The following is a 24217-nucleotide window of genomic DNA, read 5'->3' on the forward strand; positions in this document are numbered from 1 at the left end:
TACTCACGTAAGTCTGGAAAGGAACCAAACAAATCATTTTTCCACTAAAAAGCAAGGGGAAGCTCACACAAAAACTCATGTGATCCCAAGACTGAAAGCCTCCATCTTGCTAGTATGATTTTTTTCTTCTCCTGTGTCCAAAATCCTCTATTTGAAAGAGGCTGCATTCAAACCCATGGTTTCATAAACTACTCTAATATTTTAATTCTCCCATAAATGCAATGAGCTTACATCGAGAGCAATGATCAGACAAATTCCAGCTGCAAAGTTTGAAATTTTCTTAAGGAAAGCCAATCAACAGAGATCAGCCTGGGAACCAAACCTCTCATGTGCACTGAGATATCACTGTTGTGTCTGCATTTTCATCCTGTGGATAAATGCAAGTCAATGCTTTTTAATGCCGTAATCCCTTCAATTTATGCATGGTCTAAGGGATCTTTTGTTTTTGCATTTAAAACACCACATTCCTGTTACTGCTCAGCTCTAGGAAACTATCCATGGAAAGGACTCAGGCATACAATTCTTTTCTGCAGTGTTGCAGTGTGAGCATTATCAACATTTAATTGTATTTACTTTCAAGTACAGGTGCAGCAAGTGATCTAGCAACATTGTGCTACTTACTGAGGTTTCACAAGCATCGTTTGGACAGCCAGTCTATTGAATTGTAAACAAAAAGAGAACAGTGAGGGACAAAAAAAAAGACTGGGAACCTGTTTTTAACTGGATTCCATTTCCTCCAGGCAGTTTTGCATTCCCTGGAGGATCATTTCTAGAGCTAGCACACAGGAACACTCCATCTACTTCGAGAGGAGATGCCTGTATGGAACAGCTGCAAAGGCGTTCATTTTAACAGCACCATAATCCAGACACTAAGAATCCTCATTCATACACACAAATGCTTCTCTCTGCTGAGGTGGGAAGGCTGACAGTAAGCCTGATCTTAGGATATTGACTCTTACAAACATGATTGAAAGAAGATAAAACAATCCCAACCTAAGGAAACTTCCCTTTTCCCTAAAAGGTCTTCTTGTAGAAGTTTTCTGAAGAGCTCGTGATACAAAACCACTACAAAAATCAAGATGAACACAATCAGAGATTCCTCAGTGAAGAATTTCTTTAGAAAATCACCATTCCATCAACAGTAACAAAAGTGCTTATTATTCCAAACTTCAGCAATTTAAATGTGGTTCCTAATTACTGCTAACACCCTTCATCCTTACAGGTGTTCCAAACCCTATCTGCCTTTGGTCCCATACTACAGAATCCACCATAAGTCTTTAGTGATGGCCATAGAGAATTAGCAAATAACCGTATTCTACTCTTCCACCTGAAGTATCTAATTGAATCTTTCTGGTTAATGATGACATCCAAAGAAAGACTAACAAACCTTGGAGACATCAAATGGACCAAGAGGGATAAAAGTCAGTGAAGCAAAATTAGCATGGTAATATTTATACCATTATATGTACTTCTTCCTAACTTCAAATAATACTTTATTTAAGAAAACATCAATTTTTGTTACTGCTCATAAATATTTAATTGGTTACTCTTCAAAATTATTTTCCAGTTATCCTAAGGACTGATACATCAGTGCACGATTAGTGCCTTCTCTAATAAAGTAACTCAGCCATTTCCTGGCATTCCTAAGGACAAACTCCCAATTGCAAGAGCTACTCTTGTTTCTCAGCTCTCAGCTACCTCCTGTTACACATTCAGTCCCTTCCTCTGCCACAACATTCAGACTCCAAATCAAATAAAAACAAACAAATCTAGCACTAAATACCACAGTAATAGAGAAAATTCAGCCTTCAAATTCATGTTTCTACCACAAAGGACTCCTACAACACACGTTCCTCCTGACACATCCTCCTGCTGTTGCCAACAGCTCAGTGGGAAGCAGTGGCCGGAGTGCAGTTGAGCCACGAGCACCTGGCTGAACCTTGGCTGCCATTCCCATGCACAGACTGAGTCCCACATTATATTCCTGAACCACACAATAAGAAATGGAAAGCAACGTTATTCTTCATGCACACACAAACTATCTTCCTTGTTCGGTCAGCAAAAAAAGACAAGAGCCCTTAGATTTCCAGTTTAATTTTTGCCTTCAGAAATGTTCTGCCAGCATTTTGAATAACTGCCATGTTGAGAAATTATACCTTGGTTTGTTGGAATAAAGCACACACCAAGAATTGTAGCACTTGGTGCTGTATGCAGACATTCACTAGCCCAGCAGACGTGCCTTGCATCCCATATTGAGAGCTCATGAACTCAAAGGGCACTTAATGTGATTAAGAACTATGAGGGGCACATATAAGCCTAAAGAACAGAGCCATAGGATTAGAGACAATGCAAAACAGTGAAGATTTAAATAATTAGTAAACATTTTTTTTACAGAACTAAACATTTGGCTCTGGAAACAATCAAAGAACAAGTTAAAGTTAAGATTGAGACAACATCAAAAGTTCTACCAGTTACGTGCACAGGAGACCTCAGCGGTGTTGCACACCACTAGGATGCACATGTCTCAGTGCAGCACATGACAGGCACCTGCCTTCTTTCCTGCTGCCCTTGCTTTGGTCAGCTTTAGAACAACATCCAGCAGTTCTGGTTTCCACACTTAACTCAGTAATTCAATACTGACACCTGGCAACTATTCACCACTACCAGAGGCAGGAGTGGTCTTGAACTAAAGAACTGGTGAAAAACCCATCCTGATGGGAGGGGGAAAACATGTCCAGGTTGTTTGAACCTATCTTGCTGGTTTCATCAAATGTTTGCAAAAACACTTCTGTGCCATGTATAATGTCCCAGTGAATTCTACAAAGTTTACAAGTTGTATTATAACCTGTAAGACAGGAACATGTCAGCATCATACTGAGGGATTACACAATGCTCACTGAATTCATTTTCACATAAAATCTATTTCTATGATCCTCAGGAGCTCTATGATCCTTCGGAGGGCCACGAAGATGGTGAAGGGCCTGGAGCATCTCTGCTATGAGGAAAGGCTGAGTGAACTGGGTCTGTTCAGCCTTCAGAAAAGAAGACTGAGAGGGGACCTGATCCAGGTCTATAAATATCTAAGGTGTGGGGGCAGAATGGCGAGGCCAGACTGTTTTCAGTGGTGAGTGGAGACAGGACAAGGGGAAACGGCTGGAAACTGCAGCATAGGAAGTTCTGCACCAATGTGCGCAAGAACTTCTGTACAGTGAGGTGACGGAGCACTGGAACAGGCTGCCCAGGGAGGTGGTGGAGTCTCCTTCTCTGGAGATGTTCAAGACCTGCCTGGATGCCGACCTGTGCGACCTGCTGTAGGGAACCTGCTTTGGCAGATGGTTGGACTCGATGATCTCTGGAGGTCCCTTCCAACCCCTACAATTCTGTGATTCTGTGATATGTAACAGTTCTTAAGAATGGACGTACAGTTCTATTAAGAAATGCACAGGAATCTGAAAACAAGGTAAAATTCACAAGTCTCTCATATCTGTGACGCTATTGACACTATTCAACTTCAGGTATCAAATTTCAGAAGCTACTCCAAGCAAGCCATGAACTTGGCTTAGATTCTGCAAACAGCCCTCTGGAGGACCCTGCTTGTTTGTCCACCAAGTGCATACAGAACTTAGGCAGCAGGTATGGCTGACAGCCACCTGTACAGGGAAGAGAAAGCAGATGTGAATTACAAAGCCGTGCTTTCAGAGGTGCTGAGTAATCTTCTGAATTCCAAGTACACCTTTCTACTGTGTTAAAAACATGATTTGAACACAATAAGGAGATTATTCATTACCTCAAACGAGAAAAGGGAAGATCACTGTATTTTCATCTAATTCTCTTCTTTGGATTGAGTTCAAAATACCTGCATTGCTGTAGCAGCACAATAACACTTACGTTCACAACAGACTCCTTGAATTTGATGTGAAGTCTGTAATTAGAAAGTGCAATGATGGCATCCTCTGCTCGTCCTACATACTCTGTGCTCTCACCATGAAGTTCAATGAACGGGACCTTCAGAACGGCAGGAGAAGTCTTTTAGAAAGCGTTTATCAAAACACATCCCTCCTGTGAGCATCCACTCAAACACACAATAACAACAGTGCAAAATGAAACACCCCTGAGAACCCAGTCTAACTATTATTAAAATAAAGACCTGCAGCCTTTTTTTAAACAATGCCCCAATTTCTCACAGCTTGCCCGAGTTGTATGCGCTCAGTCAGTAAAAAGACTGCATTTTTATGAAAAAATTGGCAAGCAGTCCAACACTGTGATTTATGCTCTTGCTCCTTACTTAATAGAAAGTGACATTTCCATCTCGTTATTAAATCCATCCTAAATTAGGCAAAGCATAAATCATGCATAACCTTCTACGCTGCAGCCACCCCAGCACCCACTAAGCATTTCAGACTGGAAACTTGACTGCTACACAGTGCAAGGCAATCAATCAAATCATAATTCTGACTCTCATTTTCCACTGCTAATATGAAAATGCTTGACATGCTGCTGCTTTAGAAGTTGGAACGAAACTATACCTGCAACTTTCTGCTGCACATAAAAACCGCAGTTGTTTAAGTAAAAATAAGATTTAAGCACAGTTCATCTGAGTTGAGTGAAAGGCATGCCAACGCCCAACTTGAAACTAACCTGGTTTTACAGCAGCTTAAGGCAGTTAAAATATTTTCTATTACCATGAAACACACTAGCTCTTCAGTTAACAGAATGAGATCTATATGGTTAAATCATCTGAATTAAATTGATTTCACCTGAAGTTCAGAAAAATCAAAAACCAAACAAAAAATCTACTTTGTGCTACATAAGACTCCTGGCTTCTCTGCAACAGGAAGCAATGGTAGAGAACCCAAGCAGCAGCGTGAGGTGCTTTTGCTATTTGTTTGCTTAGGTTTTGTTCTTGTTGGGGCAGAGGTTGGAACACAGCTCTCAACTATGAAATAAAAACTTTCCTAACACTGATAAAAAGGGATTATTATTAAATTCTCAGTGCAGGAAAAAGCACTTGAAATCACAACACGGGTACGTGGCTATGCTTTTCAAGTACTAAGGAAACTTCTGCAATGTAATGCACAAGCTCTCTGTTCCATCCAATATTTGGAGCATTTGCACAGGAAGTGTTTTTCCCATTACTGCTATTTGCTCCCATTACTGTGCTGATTCACAGAACATTCCACAAATACACGGCTCAACAAGGGCCACTGTGATCTCAGCTGGCAAGGAGAAGCATGGTGATTACCTGAAGGTTCTCATCCTCTCGGATCAGCTGCTTCCTGGGAAAAATCTGATTAGCTTGGATGCATTCAAGGCTGTGCTGAGTCTCTTCATCCTGAAAAACAAAGCTTTACAGTTAACCTCAGCACTGTCACTTAATGCCCCCCTCACCACACAGCAAGCTATCAATGACCAAGGAAAGGTCAGAGACAATGGACTGTTTAGAGAACACAGATTTCAGTACCTTACTGAAGTTACCACACTTCCAAAGAGGAGCACACAGACAACTAAATACATTAGAAACTGATTTCCTTCCTGCAGCCCAATTACCAGTCATGAAGAAGAAAGCCTTGTATGGGTAGCAGGGCGGAAAAAAAGCATTAGCATAGGCTACTCTAACAGTACACTTCAGATCCAACAGTCCCACATGTAAGTATCAATTTCCTAATGCTTTTTTAGATTTCAGCCTATAGAGGCTCTTGATAGAACACTTTTGCTTACCATGACAGGCCCTGGGTAGGAGGAGAAATCCTCGTCTTTACTCACAATACTTTGAGGCTCGTCTTCACTTATTAAAATCTGAAAAACAAGAGAAGTGTAACAAATTAATTTTGCTTTGGCAAATGAAAACAAATGCATTTGTAAAGCTGAGAATTCAGCTATTAGAAAATCAGAAGCAAGTAGTAATTAGGAAAAGCTGAAATCCATATCAACTGACTCTCCTGAGACACAAAATTGTTTCTAAACTTGTCTGGCTCCTTCCATCCATACTGAAAAAATCACCTTTGAGTTTGCTGCTGGAAACGTAGCAGCCCAACAGCAGTACTTACAGCACTCGATTGATGTCACTGAAATTAAGACATGTTTCTGTCTACATCACCCTGAATTTTCTCCCAAGCCACTTGCAGATGGTGATGCATAAACAGACAGGTTATAAAACTGCAGGAATCGCTGTGATCGTTTACAGAATCACAGAATTTCATGTGATGTCCAATACAGGTTGTCAGATTCTCCTTAAGCAATTCTGTTTCAATTACAGCATACAAATCACCGTTCATACGTGGGTTCTTTGACAGATAGAATTCCTTGTTTTACAGTAATGCCTTACTTCCTACATTCAAAGATGCACCAAAACAGACATTTTCTTACACATCCCCTTCCAGGAGCTCCAACTCCCCATGTACTTGTGCCTTGCTCTCCCCACTATTTAACAACCCACCCCCCCATCTCTTAAAACCTGGAGACTGCCTGAAAATACTGAGGAACAGACAGCCTTGAAGTTAATGCCATCGATCCTACAAGGAACTTGGTGACTACAGCAGTTACTATTTGGATTTTAAGATCTGTTCTAATCTATCAAGCTTTTTAATTCACCAAAATATAACCAAAATTCATGTCTGTAAAAGTTTGGAAGCCAGTGGGAAGACTTTTAAAAGGCAGGCAGGTGCCAGGAAGTGCCTGTTTGAATTCTCAGAAGCAGGGAGGCATCAGGCTGCTGTGAATTTCTTGATACAATCCAGTGGGACAAGACAGCTCTCCTGAAAATATAGAGAAGCAATTGGAAGACAGGTCTGACTCCTGGTAGTTGTTCTTTTCATTTTGGAACTGCTTATTAAGGCGTTCTTAATTTGATAGAGCTCAATGGATCAGTAAACAATCAGATCCTTGGGAGCATCAAGGGTCTCATCTGTGTCTCTCGAGTCCGGCCTGCATATAAGAAACATTGAAATTATTTTTGAACTTTAAAATTGCAGTTCAGCTGCTTACATCAGTGGAAGCTTTAGCTGCATAGTTTCATTTCTTTCATCAGTACACTTGCTAGTAATTAGCAATTTAAGTTGCACCTTTTTTGGCCTTTCTTCACGGTTCCTTGTGTGTTCAGGATGATAGATATTTACAATAGAGTGTGATCACCTGGAACTGTATTCTGCCCTCACAGTATTCACTCTGTGGATAGAAAGCTTTAGCTTCCAGGCTGATAGACATTGTATCATCTTATACTTAACCCATTCGTCTGCTTCTTTTTATCAGTGTTTTTCTGGTTTGTTTCATTGTGTGTTTAAAGAATTAATACAGTATTTCAAAGTTTTGGCTGTTTACATCAAATAAAAGATTAAGGAGTTCAATGTTTCAGCAAGTTCAGTCTGTTCTCACTTCATGTCACCCCACTTCTAAATATATTTGAAGTTACCAGTGCAACATTTGACACAAAACCACTTGGCACCCATGGGCTCACCAACATGACAGCTCTGCAGGAAGTGCTGACTGCACCCTGCACCCTGTGCACAACGTCAGCAAAGGGAGAAGGAGCAGCAGATGTGCATAGCACGAAATTAGAACGTCCCACTGTGTAAATAAGAAATCTCAAATGGATGAAAAATGTGTCCCCAAAGCCTTCATGTCCCCAGAGTAGCCAAGAAGTAACTCACAGAGGCTCACACACAGGTTCTTAATCCCACACTCAGAATTCCACAGCTTGCAGAAGGTGTTTCTGAGCTGGGAACGGGGCTGTGGCACGGTGTTAAGCTGGGAGTATCCAATCTTGCAGCCATTACTTCTACTTTGGTAAATCTCTGAACAAAAACTCAAAGCAACCCTGTTGGAGATAGGTGGAAAAAACTGGAACTCTCCAGTTTCTGATTTTGAATACTTCTGTTAATACTGTATTGCTCCAGGTACTAATAAGCAAAACCTGATGGAGTCCTGATGGGAGGCCATCCTGCATCATAGCAGCAGACAGTGAAACCCCCTGGATGTTCTCTACAGTACAAGGAAATAAAGTAGTGGTGTTATGGGACATTTCAAAAGTGAACATGTTCTAAAATAAGATACACGAGGAGTTTAAATAGTTAGAGATAACACTTAATAAAAAAATATACTGTGTACAATACAGTAAAATGATTTATTCACTGTGAAACTATGTTCGTGTTGGACTTAAAAATCCCAACCTTTTCACAGCTAATACAGACCACAAAATTGCACCCCCTGTATTCAAAACAAGTGTTTGTGCTCAGCTCCGACATGACGTGGTTCTTCACATATGTTACGCTTTGCTAAGCTTATCTCCCAAAAAAACAGCCACTCGTGACTTGAAGATTCCGCGAAAGGAGGGGCTGAGCCACTCCTCAGCCACAGCTGGCTTCACCTTTGAGCCTTGGGTTCTCTCACACTGTGTGATGCAGCACTGCCCTTGAGCTCCGAGCTGTCAGAAATGGGCTCCTGTTCCATCAGACACAAAATGATGGTGGCTAAGTCACAACAAAGATTGCAGTAACTTCAGAGCTCGTTCTCTTGCTATAATGCAGACTAACAATGTAGAAGATGGGTTTAGAGCTAAGATTTAAACATATCTCCTTCTCACCCTTAAAATAATAAGCTTACACACTCAGCTCTACAGCCTGATGGAAGAGCAATGAAGACTCCTCCAGAACAGCAGCCATTGGTGAAGTCATTAAAAACCCACATCTCCAGATGGATCCATCCAGACAGCGGAGGTGTAACTACAAGAAAGCTTTAAGCACCATCAATAAAGCCTTCTGATCATAATAAAATAGGAATTCGGGAAATTCCCGCCAGTACAATTAGCAAAGGAATAGGAATCTAATTAAAAGGTGAACTTGATAACAAATTTAAAGTACGCTGAGTATCACTGATGAAAAGGTTCAGCATACTAGACACCCTGATGTAAACAAAGCTGTTCTTTGACACTTCCATTTGATTAGATACAATTATTTTAGAAGCTAACTGTACAACCATGTACGTGTTCAGGGCAGCTTAGAGAAAGAACTCCCTCATCCAGCTGTGACCCTGAAGTCCATCACGAACAGGCAGGGACTATTCAAATTACAACAGAACAAGGTTCTTGTTCTAATTACTGCACTCAGCTGCAAAACAGCTTCTATTCATGCTATGGTGGTTTCACATGCATGCAGAATCAGACCTTTTGAGGTGAATTTTGGGAAAGCAGCGCGGAAAAAAAATGTTGGTTTTAGCTTTAATCAGGATTATCAGAAATAAACCGTGATGCTGCCAAGATAAATGGCACAAGAACTTATAAAGCTGTTTGTAAGATGAACACAGGCTGCACATTCACACTGCTGAGAGGTGTTGGTGCAAAGCTTCAGCAACCAGAGTGCTGCAGTTATAAAAACTGCAGACAAAACCAGCAGGGAGTACTGCCTTATGAGAATGGATTTCATAGATTGGATGGAAACTGAACATTCTAAATGCAATAACACCTTTCCCATCATGCCAGTACTTCTTGGTCTCATGATCACAGCAGTGAGCAAAAGGGAGACATTCCCAAAAATGAAATGGAAATGTCTAACTAACCACAAAAACAATTTCCTCACAGGCACCCTTGGATTCAGGCTTCCAATTCCATACAGGATCACATACAAGTATTACCTTATAAACAGTGTAGTGAGATTTGTTTTTATTGTCAGACACAACAACTTAAAGCTCGCAGCCCAAACAGTTGATGATGTTCTCCATGTATGCAGTGCAGAACTGGAGAGCCCCATCACAGCAAACAGGGGTCGCTCTGCTTAATCCTCCACCCTCGTGTTCCTCTTGAAAGGACAAACGATTGGTAAAGGCTGCAACCTCTGATTATCCAACCAGAATGGGAACATCTTCATTACCTCTGATTAAGACGTGCCTCAGGTCTAAATTATATGCATAATTAGCACTGGCAATAATCACATGTTTACCAGCAATTCGAAACAAAAAGACGAAATAAAGAAAGATCATTTACATCAACATGCATTTAAATACAGTTTGACTAACATATTGCTATAAGCAAGGAAAATCAGAAAAAAAATAGTACAAAACAAGTAACTTTCTTCCCTAGATGTCACCTTCCAGACACTAAATTCCATCTCTTTTCCTATGAACAAAATGGAGTTGACCCTCAGTCCCAAACCAGAGCTATTTACTCACTGCATCACTGCTGTCCTCCTAAAGCTCCAGACAGAAAATGCAAAGGTTTTGACAAAGAAGCATTAGAAAGTTGGAGGGCGAAATATTCAAGAATGTGACCTGGTTTTGGCAAAAGATGCCTCTGTTTACAAAGTGGAAACACTCCTTCCTTTCCACAGGAGGAGGAAGAAAATTATCTGAGATAAGGGCAAATGCTTGCTTCCCACATTTCAATGCCTGACAGCAGGACTTCACCTCTGCCTTGGCACTGCACACAAGTCACTGAGCAGCTTTGTGAAGTATTTACTGGTGCAGTAACCAGTAACTCAGCAAAGGAGGGGCAGACAAAGAACCATAGTTGAAGACATCCAGCAGAACTAGAGGAGTTATTATTTCTTTTAATTGCACACTGCAAATACCCACTCAGCAAAGTACACATATGCTCATCTAGCATCTCAGAAAATGTTTTCACTCAGAATAATCAGTCACAGCCAACAGGTAGCTTGTCTTACCAGAACAATGGGATCAGCTTACCAAAGGAGAGATGCTAAAAGAGTCCTCTGTGCCCCAGACAGTTTCAGGCGTTACTCTTCCAATACTTCACATTGGCAACTGCAAATAAAAAGATGCTACTTTAACACAGAAACCTTCAGTTGGAACAGCAATTTTAAACTGCCAGCAGCTTAGACAAGAAACTTAGCAGCTACACTGGTAGCAAACCACCACCACAAATGAGTTACATGCAAACATGAGTTACTAAGGAGCTCTTTTGTAAGAGATCCAATCCTTTCAGTACAGATTATTAAAAGCGATTTAATTTTACACTGAAGTCAGTGTCCCTTCACCCCAAAGACCTCCCTCCATACTGTGGTTATTGCCCAGATACTTGTGGGCAAAGCTACAGAAACACCAAGGCGACCAGCAACGCTCGTGCACCAGCACTCATTACAAGCAGCCCCATAATTCACGACATTCCACACCTGCTGCGAGAACAATTACTACCTCAAGAGAAATAAAATAAATTTAAGCATTAACTGGCAAATGTACATTTGTCCAAAAGGCTATTAAACACTGGATGTGCTTCGCTCATACACAGTCACTTCAGCAGGGATTCAGAGCTCTTCCACCGCATCCAAGCGGCCGCTCAACAGCGAGAGTCACACGGGATGCAGAGCTCTACACAAACACATCCTGACCCTCAAATCAAAGCTCCAGACAAAGACCAACCGATTCCTAATGCATGTGAGCAACCAAAGCAATGAAAGACCGCTCCCCTGTGTGAACCAGCTATGAAAAGCTACAGCTCATCAGGAACAATAATTTTATGTGATAATCTCTAAAAGCATTGCTTGGCTGCCTGCAGCTCACAACCAGCAACCTAAACTGCAATTCCAGCAGCTTTGTGGCCTGCCAATTAACCATGGCTCAGGAAGCACAAAGGAAGCTGTCTTACTTTCAGCTATCAGGCTGGTCCTACAACAAGCTCAACCCTACAACTGCTTGGCTGTACAAAGTCACCTTTGTTGGCAACACTTAACTAGTTCCTTAAACAAAAAAACCTATGGAGGCAAACCATGCAACTCATGAATGTCTCTTCAGAGAGACTGTTCTGGCCACGTCCATGGTTTTAAATAGGCAAGACATTTAGAGCAGCAGGATGTGGATGTATTTTGTATGCTTTAGGTCCAAGAAAAAAATGCACAAAATCTGCAACACACTTTTTATTGAATTTAATGAGGTTTGCAAGAAACCACTTGGTCTCAAGAGTTTTGTAGAGAAGCTTAGAAACAGGAGAAACTGTTCCAATGTAAGTGTTAATAATTCCACCTCATTTGTGCCAGCATTCAGAAGGCAGTGACATGCCCACTAGCATTCCTCCTGCAAGGCACAGATAAGGACCTCAAATGTTATCACTTCCTAAGTCAACCGCAGCCAAAACGCAAAGGAAAAAAGAGGGGCTGTAAGCAGAAACATTACTATGAGGTTACCACCACCTCCAGAACACTGCAGGGAGGAGCAGCCCCAGGCACTGGGCTGTACCTGCTTAATTAACACCAAGCAAATCTAAGTTTGCTACCCCACATAAAGGGCAGTGTGTCCTCACCCCTTCCTCCACATGGCCAATCCACAACAGAAAGCAAAGCCTCCAAGATGGAAAAGGGAACACAGCCACTTCCCTCAGTAAGTCCTACAGAGCCTGATGTGTCCAGCAAGGGAGAGGTGTCACATCATCTTTCTTAGACTGCCACACGTGCTCACAGCTGGTTTGTTTGTTGGGGTTTGTTAAACACAGATGGGGCTACGTAAGGATAAGCACACTGAAAACTAGAGTCAGTGAAGTTGGAAAGAAGCAATTCTGCGATCTGGCTGTGGTGCTTAAGGCGACCTGAACCGCAACACCTGAGCTTTCACTGGAAACCATCCTCGCAGGATCCTGCTCTGTTGGTTGTTTCAGGATCTTGGCCATTATGTAAACAAAATGGGAGATGTGCACATTCACACAGCTCTTTTTTCTTTTCCTCTTGGACGGTTCTACACAGAAGCAGAGGAGGTGGATGAAACAGCAACCACACAACAATAGTGAGAAACAAGTGACATAATAAAAGATAAAACATTCTGAACAGCGCAACAAAACTCTCAAACTCCCACCCTTGGAGACATTCCCAACTCACTGACCCTTGGGCAACCTGACTCAGCTCCACAGCTGGCCCTGCTCTGAGCTGGGTGTACGACTACATGACCTCCAATGGAAATAATACCCCAAGTCCATGACAGGGTGGTTCTTTACATTTATTTAAACAAAATAGTGACAAATAGTTGTGAAAAAAAAAACCCTTAACTTTCAATCAATGTTTATTAAGATAGGACAGCTGTCACTTTGGTTTCTTCACAGAAGGGATGCACCCAGCAGGAACAAAACAAGGTATGACCTCAGGCATCCAGTGCAATGACAATTCTGCAGGTACCCCCCACCTCCCACCTCTCTGCTGAAACACTGCAGTTCTGCTTTGGCTGTGCAATGTCACAACCATATTATGCAAGTGTGGCTTCTGGTAGAAGTTCTCCATTTCTGTTTAACGTTCTGCACTCCGTTCCCACCAAACCTAGCTCCCCTCTGCCTCCATTTCCTCTTGCACCACACCACACACCCAACAGGTTGTTGCTTTTGTTCATTTTCTGCTTAGCTTCAGCCTGCATTTTGTCTATAGGCTGCTCTTACTCTCTTCCCTTACATATGCTTCCCAGTACAAATTAGTTTTTCCCCCCCTCCTTCCTTAACCCTGTTCCTAGCAGTACTTTGCTCCTGTTCCTTAGCACATTCTCAGCCACCTGCCTCTGGGGAGATGCACTCATATTGAGGCCAAGAGACCACAGAGGAGCTGAGAGCACCAGGACTGTAACCCTGCTGCTCCTGAGGCCATGGAGCACAGGGCTCCTGCCTTCCTCACAGAGCTCTTTACAACACACAGATGGAGGACGAGGAATGCTGAACTTCCAGACCATGTGTCTTCCTTAACTTCTCCAGCTTAAATAACAATTTCCAGCTTGAAAAGCAGTTAAATGTGATGGAAGATGACCTAGAATGAACACAATACAGGAACTGCAGAGTCTGACTACTTAATCACTAGAGCTAATAAAGAAAAAAATGACCTGGCTTTATTCAATTTCTCCATGATCAATGTAAAAATTCCACTGCTGTTTATTCTTAGATGGAGCTACAGTATATTCTAACAATTAGGAGACTATTAGGAAAAAGTGTTTGTGAATAGCAAGTTGTGTCATCATTCTTCACGGATCTCAAACAATGCAGTAGGCTAAAACACTGCAGCATGCCTGAAACCAAGATGTAGTCCTGTGGTTTTGTATTCCTTATTCTTCTTGCACAGCACACAGGTAACACCTACCCACAAGGATGGAACTGCTGCACAGTCCAATCTGCACTGTGGAGAGATCCACAAGGATGGATCTGAATCTGGAAGCTCACAAGATGCATAATCCTGGCACAGGGCCTGAACTGGGGAAACTGGGCTAGATTTGTGGAAGTTCTAAGCTACAAGAATACCATCTATGCTGGGAGGAAATAGTCTTATATAGTAATCTTTTCACTCAAGTGCTGTAACTTCTTGGTTATTATATGAATAGTAGCTACACTGCAAGTGATGGAACTGAGAACAGCAAGTGAGCAAGGCTGAGACCAGCCAGCAGTTTTCACAGGCAATGGCAGATCAGCACAAGGGGAATAGTTTGTTCCTCACACTCCCTCATTTTTCCACTAACATCCTCCGTGTCCTTTTGACATGAGTCAATTCTCTCTCCCTTTTTAATTCCTTTCTAAAACAACAGTAGCAAACAAGTACAACAGGGAGGTTGTTATTCTAAGCCCCAGAGGTCCTACTCACCCTTTCAGAATACCCGTTCATCTTTCTTCCCCCTCTCATCTCACAGTGTTTTTCTTTCATTTAGCCCTTTCTGTCACCCAAATGATGACAGAGGAAGCTACAGCTCCAGGAGCAGCATTACACAACACCTCCCAGGCATCCTCACACACTGCTTTTCCCTGAGTCAATGCAACACTAGAGATTGAGAAAGAATGCAAAAAGAGAATTGTGGAAGCTGGATGAATTAACCCAATTTGACCTGAAGACTCCTTTGGAGTCTCATGGCACTCATTAGATCTTGTCCCACTGAACTCCTTTCAGGACATTCTACACAGAATTACAGCTATTGGTTTGTATATACACACACTAACCTCGCTTTCACCACACTGCTTCTGGCACACAGCTTTCAGAACCTCTTTAAGAAAAGACCACTCCGTGCTTTTGTCATAAGACAACTTTATTTAAATACCAAACACCAGCAACGAATAAACATTTATTCCTAAAAGCATTAAGTAGGTTGAAGTTATTACAAAGTGTCTGTAACAGGAAGCTCCGTTCCCAGGGGTGCAGCCAGGAGCTGGCAGGCCACCAGGAGGCTCCTCTGCCATCAGCACCTATGACCACAGGCCTCTGTTTCACTGCACCTCGAACGATTCAGTGACAGACTTGAGTCTTAATCCACCAATTCCCAAGTTGCCCAGATAGCCTGCTCTGTCTGGAAGAGCCTTTGGGTAAGATACTACACACCTTTGCTGCTATGGAGGAAGAAAAGGCCATTTGAGAGGTGCAGCGTTTGAGGACTTCCACAGCACTACTTCGCAAGTGTGGAAGCTGATAATTTCAAGAGGCCTATACATTAACTCTCTGGAAAATAATGATAATCTTCCAATGGGATAAGATTGTCTTTTTTAAAGAAAAAACTAAGTCAAGTTCCCTGAAACATGATGGGCCATCAGAAGGGGTACTGCTCCCACAGGCCTCCCCAAAGCGCTCCCTTCCTTACCTTCACAAATGGACATTTCTTATGCCTTGTGGCTTTCTCCAAAAGCAGTCCAGAACGGAGTCCATAAGACACAACGATGTGGTCCAAAGAACCACCAGCTGGCTCTTTGCACCACATGCAGAAGCACCACTGCTCTACATTGGTTTATGAGGCCAGACCAGACACTGGTTCAAAGCACAGCCCACTCTGACTACGTGACATTAACTACTTGCAGGCTCTGAGGCAGCTGAAGAATCACTTCAATTCCTGCAGAAGTGACACTTCCTTCACAGAACAAGTGCTTTAACTCATCTCTTAAGCTGCTATTTACATATTGCTCTAAGCATGAAGTACATTCTTAAGTTGTGCAGTTTACGGTTCCAATACAGTCGGGAGACTCCACATCCATCAGAGCTCTAAAGCACACAGTCTGCCTGCCCGGCACAAGCTGAAGCTGCCCTTGGGTGTCACACACCTCAGTGACACTGCCGACAGCAGCACTGAGCTCCAAATGCACAGCTGGGCTCTCCCAGCCAGCCTGGGAAGGGCAGGCGTGTCTGACCACAGCATTAGTACTGTTTGCCTGCAGTGTAAGACCTGGAAGTTCATTAATATAAGAAAAGCATGAGTTCAAGTAATTCTTTGGATCTGCAAAACAAGCCTGGTAAGGTAACAGAACCGAGTAATGCCATTTGAAGAGCTGACAGCCAACTTTAAAGAGACACCCCTTTGTACGGGCTGACCACCTAAATTCCCACTTCAGGTGTTATTCAAAGATCAGGTTAGCTTTTCTAGGACCACAGGCAGCTGTTCTCTAGAACGCGGTCCAAAGACTTGTTTGGGTAACATCCACAGGATTCACTCTTCAACCAGTCCCTTAATGTGGAAACAGTACAGAAAAAGCCAAGTTATGAAGAGATAAAGCCACGTATGCTGGCACATAAGGCCAGAAAAAGTTGAGAAAGCAAACATGAGCAGCTTGAGTGAGTGTAAGAACCTTCCCGGCAGCCACTGACCCGACAGCAAGTCTGAGTGTAAAGGCAGGCGTGATTTACCAGAACAGGTTTCTCTTCTCCTTACATTTGAGCTGCTAACCCCTTGCAGGTCAGAACACCTCACTGCAGCAATCCATTTTCAGTTTCAGCTTCTCTGAACTTTCACTGTCACGTTCTGTTAACAGCAGAGCTCCGTGCAGAGGGAGGGAAGCCTTGCACCAGCGCTGCCCTTCAGCTGGGCACTGAGGGAAGAGCTTCATCTCCCTGCGTGTACTACGAGTTGCACGGAGCTCAGATGCCTTCCCTAATTAAGGAGGTTCCCTATATTTAGATCACAAGGGACAAACAAACTGGTTTGGCTGATCTACCAGCACGCTGACTCTAGAAACCCTACTCAGCGTCCTTTCTTTGGTCAGTTGGTTCAGTTCACTAAAGCCACAAGAAAAAAAAAGAGTAAACACCTCTTATCATTAAACAGCCTTAGCATCCTCCAAGTGTTACGACAGTTTATTCCATCTTTTTCCACTCGTGGAAAGCCAGTTACTGCCAGAAGCAGGAAGTATATCTGGCTAAACAGTGCTGCTCCTTTGCAAGTTGTGCTGAAGGCCAGGATACAGGACTCAGATGAAATGAAAAGCAGAAGGAGTCAGCCTTCAAAAGGGTACTACAAGCACATGCTGGAAAAGGACACGTAGGCAAACATGTATTGAGATACAGCAAGGAGCTCTGGACAGCCAAGGCTGTACCTTTGCCTAAGACTAATCAAATACCAAGGACTTAATGAGCATTTGTACTTCTCAGCAGGGAGGCATGAGGCACAACAACTCATCCTGCATCTCTCCAGATACAGACTGGAAGCAAGTTTTAACGTGCTTCAATTCCTGCAGCCAGCTTCCAAGGTTGGTTACACACAGGGCCTACTATTTGAGTGTGACACTCAGAGGCCTGGGTAATTCTGTCAGACCAAAACTTATACCTCTAAAGGCACAACAGCAGCATTTTAGAACAGGTTCGCTTTTCTCCCTCCAGTTCCAGTAACTTCCAGCTACTGAATGGAGGCAGTATGCTCAGATCTGGGACATGCCAGAACAAAAAATAGTTACCCTTTGTGCAGCTATGCTCAGCCAGGGAGGCTGGGTTCCATCATGACACCCTAGAAATCTTTTCTTCATATCACAGCTTCCATAGACCAGCAGGTCTGCGAGCTTACCACACACCGTACTTGCAGGGATGTTCAGAGCCAAGGAAAATTTACTTGGATTAACAAAACATGCTTACTCTAAAAAGATAAACAGCATGAAGCCAAACACATCCAGGCATTTCAGAGAGCCAACAAAGGACATAAGGCACAGATGTACCAAAACTGTGCTTCAATCAGAGCTGAAGTTCTACCACAGAACGTGGTCTGACACGTCCATGTCCACCAGCAGACACTCACTCTCCCCGCTCCACATGTAAAGTTAAAAGCCCAGTGACCTAAATGCTCACGTTGCCTTCAGAAGATACAGATATTTGCCTCATTTGATCAAAGCTCAGGTGTTGCTGCCCCTTTGGAAGTAGCATTTCCACAGTGACATCAACCAATACAGATGGGTTTATCCACAAAACAAAGACTCAAGTCAGGCTCTCTGATCTGCCCGCTCAGATCAGCGCCCAGTTCCATACTGCTGATTAAGTTTTTAGCTGCGAAAGTACAACTCAAGTACCAGACATTTCACCAAGGGCCCTCTAAATATGCTCTCTAAAAGAGGCATGGCAGACTGGTGCCACAGGTGATGTGCCAGTATACAGACACTCCTACAGCACTTAACACCACAGCAGCACTCCTACTGCTGTTACAGGAATGCTCCTATTGGTATACACAGCTCTTATTGCCCAACGAGCTCTGAAGGCAATATCCAGAACACACTTCCCCCAGAACTCAGCTCAGTATGGATGCATCCAAGGCAAACAAATGCTGCCTTCTCACTTGTTTTCCCTACAGAAGCTCATTCTTCCTGGCAGATCTACTGAAAAGGAAGAACACTGACAATAACAAAGCATTTTTAAGTGTTTTATCCTTAAAAGAACATTCACTCCTTCCTAACGTGACTCCAAGTAAACCTAGTTTAATGAGAAAAGCTTGGCTGTAATTAAAAGAAACCATTAATTGAAGAAAACAAGAAGCTTGGGCTCTTCAGCCTAAACAGTGCATCCCCATTTTCCAAAGCATTACAGCCAACAGTTACTGATGCAGCAGGTGAGACAGTTTGCATTTTAAATATTTTAATCCCAGATTTTAAAAAAGCCATACATCAGTAAGCAGGAATCTTCAGTTACACACTTTGTTTTGCACCTGAATCTCTCAGCCAGCAAGACTTAACCTTCTTATAAGGAAATAAAGACTCATAACCATCTTCACTGTAACACAAACACATTTAACACATTGCCTTCAAGTTGTATTTCACAAAGACATGCAAGAATATGTGCATGTTAGTCCATAAGCTTATTTAAGCATGAATATAGTTCAACTTATACATGTATAACACCTGAACTCTTGCCTTGGTCTTGTCTACCAAACAGACACGACCTTCAATCCCATTCACTAAAGTCAGACTTTGCAGCAAAGGTTTTTGTTCCTGAATTTGAAGTACTCTCTGACAACTGACCATATAAAAGCAAGGAAGCATTTGTACCTACTGAAAGAACACACATCAGTTTTAAATTTATGAGGATAAAACACTCAAGTTGCATTAATGTAGATTAACAAGTAAAACAGAAGAGTAGATAAAGAAATGAGGAGTTTAGTACTTGGGTGTGGAGATGCAGTTTACTGCTCTGTTCCCAATGAAAATAGCAAAACACTGCCATCAGCCAACAACTCATTCTGTGTCACACACAAGCAGGCAACATACAAACAAAATACTGAGAAACTCAATTTCCTCAAGTAATTGAGGATCTCCTTAAGGCCTTATCAGCTGTCAACTTCGTCCAAGTGCAAACCAAACAATGACAAGTTTCCTTCTTCCCAAAATTACAAATAAAAGCTGTGTGCAGCAAAGCATCAGGTTCAAGAAAACCTCAGAGAAAGCATTCCTTCTGAGGGGCTCAGACAACACCTGACGTCTGTGCTGTTTGCAGTCCCAGGAAAAAGATGCAACGTTCAGTTACAAAAACACAGTTAATTCTGCCTCTCAAGCTGAAAGGGCAATGGCACATCTGGCCATCACTTGGACACAGCTCCAGTTAGATCAAGTGGCTCAGACCTTGGACGGACAGGGCTGATCATCTCCATAGATTCCTTCCAGTCCACCTGTTCCACTGAGGTTGGACCCTTAAGAAAATTAAGTGAGGAAAATCAGGTAAGAGAAGCCTTCCCACTGAGCAGAGATAGGAAAAAAAGCAGAGCAGAACATGGTTCAGAATACTCGAGCCTACCTTGCTTTCACCAAGAGCATTTTGACACATCACATAGTTGGTAAAATACATCAATCTAGATGTGAAAGCAAATTCTACAAGCAAGGCGTGCTTTGCTGGCAGATTTTCTGGTCTAGGAGTTTAGGCTGATACAGGCAGTCGCACAATAAAGACAAAACAGATCCACACTTCAATTCTCCCACTCCCAGTTGACACCCGCATTATATTTAATATTGGTGCAGCCTCATCTTCAGTATCATGTGCACCTCTGGTCTCCACAACACAAAAAGGATGTTAAGACCCTTGAAAGCATCCAAAGGAGGCAACAATGCTGGTAACAGTGCTGGGAGGCACATTATGAGAGGAGGGGCCGAGGGCATCTGGGCTGTCCTGCTAGGACACAAGGCAATCTCATTGCTCCCTGCTGTGTCCTCAGGAGGGGAACCAGAGGCAGCAGGCTGTGCTCCTACTGCCCACAGCAGGACATGTGAAAATGGCACAGAGCTGCCCGGGGAGGATCAGACTGTGCTCTGCGAGAGACTTATTGACTGTGAGAGTGGTCAGTGCCAGGAGGTTTCCTAGCAAGGTGGCTGGTGTCCTGTGCTTGTCAGGGTTCAAGAAGCATTTGGACAATGCTCTCATTACCACGTTTAAGTTTTGGTTAGCCCTGAGGTTATCAAGCAGTTGAATTCATTCTCTGTACACCCCTTCCAACCGAAGTATTCTAACACTGATGACAGAGCAGATATTTCACCACTCATACACAGTGAGAATCAGCTTGCTGTAACTCTGCTTTAAGATGCCTTTATATGAAAAGCGCAGTCAAGGACTGCATATTAGGAAACACAAACACGATCACCACCTGCAAAGCATCAGCTCAGCTTTATGAATGATGCTCAGCTCCCTTCTCCATCTCTTCTTCCCCATACACTCCCTCCTGCTCTTACAGGGAGGACATCCTCTAACACAGATCTTTATTATATTCATTTTACTAACCAATGAGGCACTACAAATAAAAATCAGTCACTCCTACACAGCTCATTTCATAGCATCTCTTCAGGTGCTTAGAACATGATGAGTGCCATGAGCCTCACATTTTCACACTGGCCCTCACAGTTAACCAGTATTAACATATCTAAAAAGGCTGAAAACAAAGCACAGGAAGAGTTCAAGGCACCAAAAAGACCTTGTTTTGGTCTGGTTCTGGTTCCTCAAATACTCGAAGCGTATACACTATTTTGCTTTATATCCAGCAAATACAGCTCCCTCCAGGTGAGGGTCTGCGCTGCAGAAGTGAGCAGCCTGGTCAGCTAAACAACGCCAGGCAGCTCTAAGAGCTCCCAGTAACTCACTATCCAGCACCACGATCCAAAGCAGGGCAAGGACACAGCCACATCTTCAGGCAGGCAGCCATCATCCCACCCATTACACCACCACCCTGCTGCCCATCCTAGATGAAACTGCTACTCCCTCATCCAATGCTTCTACAAATAGCAGACAATGAAAGGCTGTTGGGCTGCCTAGCAGTTCTGGATTACAGACATCACAACAACTGCAGCCTCTCCTCACAGATCACCTGTGTGGACAAACTACTGAAGCCAGTGCATTCAGAGCAAGAAAGATTGAACAAGCATTTGAATCAGCACTGCTTAACCTGATTATATTCATTTATTCAATTGTTCGATTCAGGTAAGTCTCTTTTGGAGAGATGAATTCCTTGGCAAGCCTTCAGAATTGCCCAGTGCTCACACCTAGTATGGTACCTTGAATAACAGCCACAACCCTTCATTAGGAAGTTCAGGTCATCAGGAACCTGCATCAAAGCCAAGATGAGTCACAGCCAGCCCTCACAGACCCCTTAAAACATTCAGCACTAAAGCTGGGGGTACAGTGGCCTGTCTTTTCTTTTTTACTTCATAGCAGTGAAAATCCCGCAGCAAAGCAGGTCATCATTCTTTGCTTTTAAGCTCCCTTGCAGAGCACTATTCAGCAGGAGTTTAAGCCAGCATACATGCAGGGGGAAGACATGACACTAACATTTCAGAGAGATTCCAATTTCACGTGCTCAAGATATATTAGTGCAAATACTGAAAGACCAGCAAGCTTTTAACAGGCTCCTCTACAAGCAGTTCTACACAGCTCAGCACACTGCCTTTCTTTCCACGTGCTTGCACTGCTGCAGGTCCACCAGTTCATTTGCTGGGCTCCCTTACCTGCCCTGAAATACTTCCATGCTGGGCTGAACATTACGTCTCTATGCAGCCACTCAGCAAGCTGCAGCCTCCACACTGAGGAAGAACTTCACCCAGCTTTGTGCATTAGTTAATTCTCAAGTATCTTCATGCACAGCCTACCTCCTTGAAGTCAAAACCATTCAGTTGGAAAGTCAGCAAGTGCAATACACCAAATACACCACATAGCACCTGCCTCAGCGAGGCACCGCTGCCATGTATAAGCTTGGTCTGCCATAGCTTTAACTCTTGCTTATCTTAACAAAAGAGTGCCAGAAGTCTTATGCAAGTTCACCTCTAGCATGTTTGCCATCCTTAGGAGCTGCTGAATGAAACGTGAGTTAATGAATAACACAGTGGGAATTATTTCATTATCCTCATGGTGAAAGAGAGCCATCTATTTCTTGGATATGATGTCAGACTTGAGAATCAGCCAGTGAGAGACTTACTCAAGCTTCCACTGCTCAGTCACCTGCTATGCCAGCAGTATTCATAGTGAGAGGCCTGCAGACTGCACTGACAGCTCAAGCAAGGTTGCCAGAGCATGAAGCAAAGCTACTCTGAAAGCAGCCTTAGGAAGAATTAAAGCAACAAGACACAGAGGAACCGAAGCCTGCCGTTTTGCCTCCACAGAAAAGGGAGGAAAGCAGGGGTAAGGTTTTAGCAGTTTAATGTATAGGTCTTACATAGGCATGGAAATGCAGCTGTAATAGCACATCTTCACTTTCTTCCCTTATCTCCAACTTTACATTGACTGCACTGTCAAAAACTCACAACACTTAAAGGTAAATCCGAAGCAAGGGACAAACTCCCCAGTCACCGGCAATTCTGTCTTGGAGCACTTCCAGACAAGTGATGGTCAGACAACCCAGCTCTTCCAGGTTGACCAGGCAGTTTAAAGACAGTATTTAAAAACATATTTTACTGATTTCCTAGCAAAGTAACTTAAAAATGTATCAATTCTCAATGAGATCAGGTAGATATGCTAGACAGCATCCTTCAGATAGTCTGACTCCTGGGATACAAGTCCCTTCCCATCCAGAACATCAGTACATTCCCTTTAGCTCAAGCAAACAGTTCAGAGCAAGCTTTGGGACAGAAGCAGACATTTGAACAGTCAGACCAACCCATTACAGCAACCTGCAGGTATACTCACCTCTAACACTTCAGCAAATGAGGAATAAGGGAGTACAGAAGAAAACTGGGGAAATCTAAGAAAAGGAAAAGCCAGAGAGCCTGAAGTCAGAACCAGAAGGTGGACTTGTAATGCAGGTAGAAACAACTGAAGTGTCCTCCTGACACGGCACATGCAATGAAAGCACCCAGAGCAAGCTCTGCAAGTAGTTTTCCTACGCAGAGCGCAGACACCAAGATGCATTCTCATTTGAAGGAGTCAGATTTTCCCATAACCTGCAGCTTGCGGTCACTTCTGAAGAGCCACACATTACTGAGCTTGTCTAATGCTTCAAAAGCAAAAGGAGACTCGTACCACACACTCCAGCTCACACTGAGGAAGCACTGCCTTCACATCCAACGTGTGCTGCTCTGTCATTCTCACGTGCGTGCATATGTAAGATGTATTCCTAATCAGGAATCAAGTTCTGGCATCACAATTACTCTGTCAAGAATGCAGTGCTGAAGTATATTTAGAATGGTTCTGCTAACACGATAGCTAACCACCATAATGATCTTAAAGGTATCCAAGAACTCAATAAACCACTATTGCTCTATAACCGATCAACCTACTCTGCAATAATTGCTCGAAATACAAGCATTTCAGGTATGACGCTCATTCCACAGCAGCACCTCTGAAGAGAAAAGAATTAACAGGACGCACTATCGAGAGTTGGCTCCGGGGCAAGTTTCTGCTATAGCAGAAATCCCTGAACTGGTGGGGGATCAGCATCACCACCCAGCATCTCTCAGTCAGGAGCACTGCATGCAGGTCTGTCTGAGCCTTACAGCAATCACCTGACAGGCACTCACTGCCATGCAGAAGCAGCCTTGAGATGCTTCCCTCAGCCGGTGCCCATATGCCCATCAGCTGAGCAGCAGAGCATAGGCTGTGCTTCAGCCTGCAGGGCTGGAAGCAAGAAA

General features: G+C 43.1%; 1 protein-coding gene across 1 annotated transcript in view; it reads right to left on the bottom strand.

Moving 5' to 3' along the window:
- The window catches only part of MTMR3 (myotubularin related protein 3), a gene marked incomplete at both ends in the record, with an annotated part of 70691 nt that overhangs the window by 34398 nt on the left and 12076 nt on the right, over positions 1–24217 (bottom strand). Inside the window, 4 exons of the mRNA XM_079543707.1 lie at positions 622–654; positions 3889–4005; positions 5243–5332; positions 5719–5796. Of these exons, the coding sequence (XP_079399833.1) occupies positions 622–654; positions 3889–4005; positions 5243–5332; positions 5719–5796 (318 nt within the window). The remainder of the gene's footprint in view (positions 1–621; positions 655–3888; positions 4006–5242; positions 5333–5718; positions 5797–24217) is intronic.

The sequence above is a fragment of the Tetrao urogallus genome (genome assembly GCF_951394365.1).
Source record: "Tetrao urogallus genome assembly, chromosome: 17".
Classification (NCBI taxonomy): domain Eukaryota; kingdom Metazoa; phylum Chordata; class Aves; order Galliformes; family Phasianidae; genus Tetrao; species Tetrao urogallus.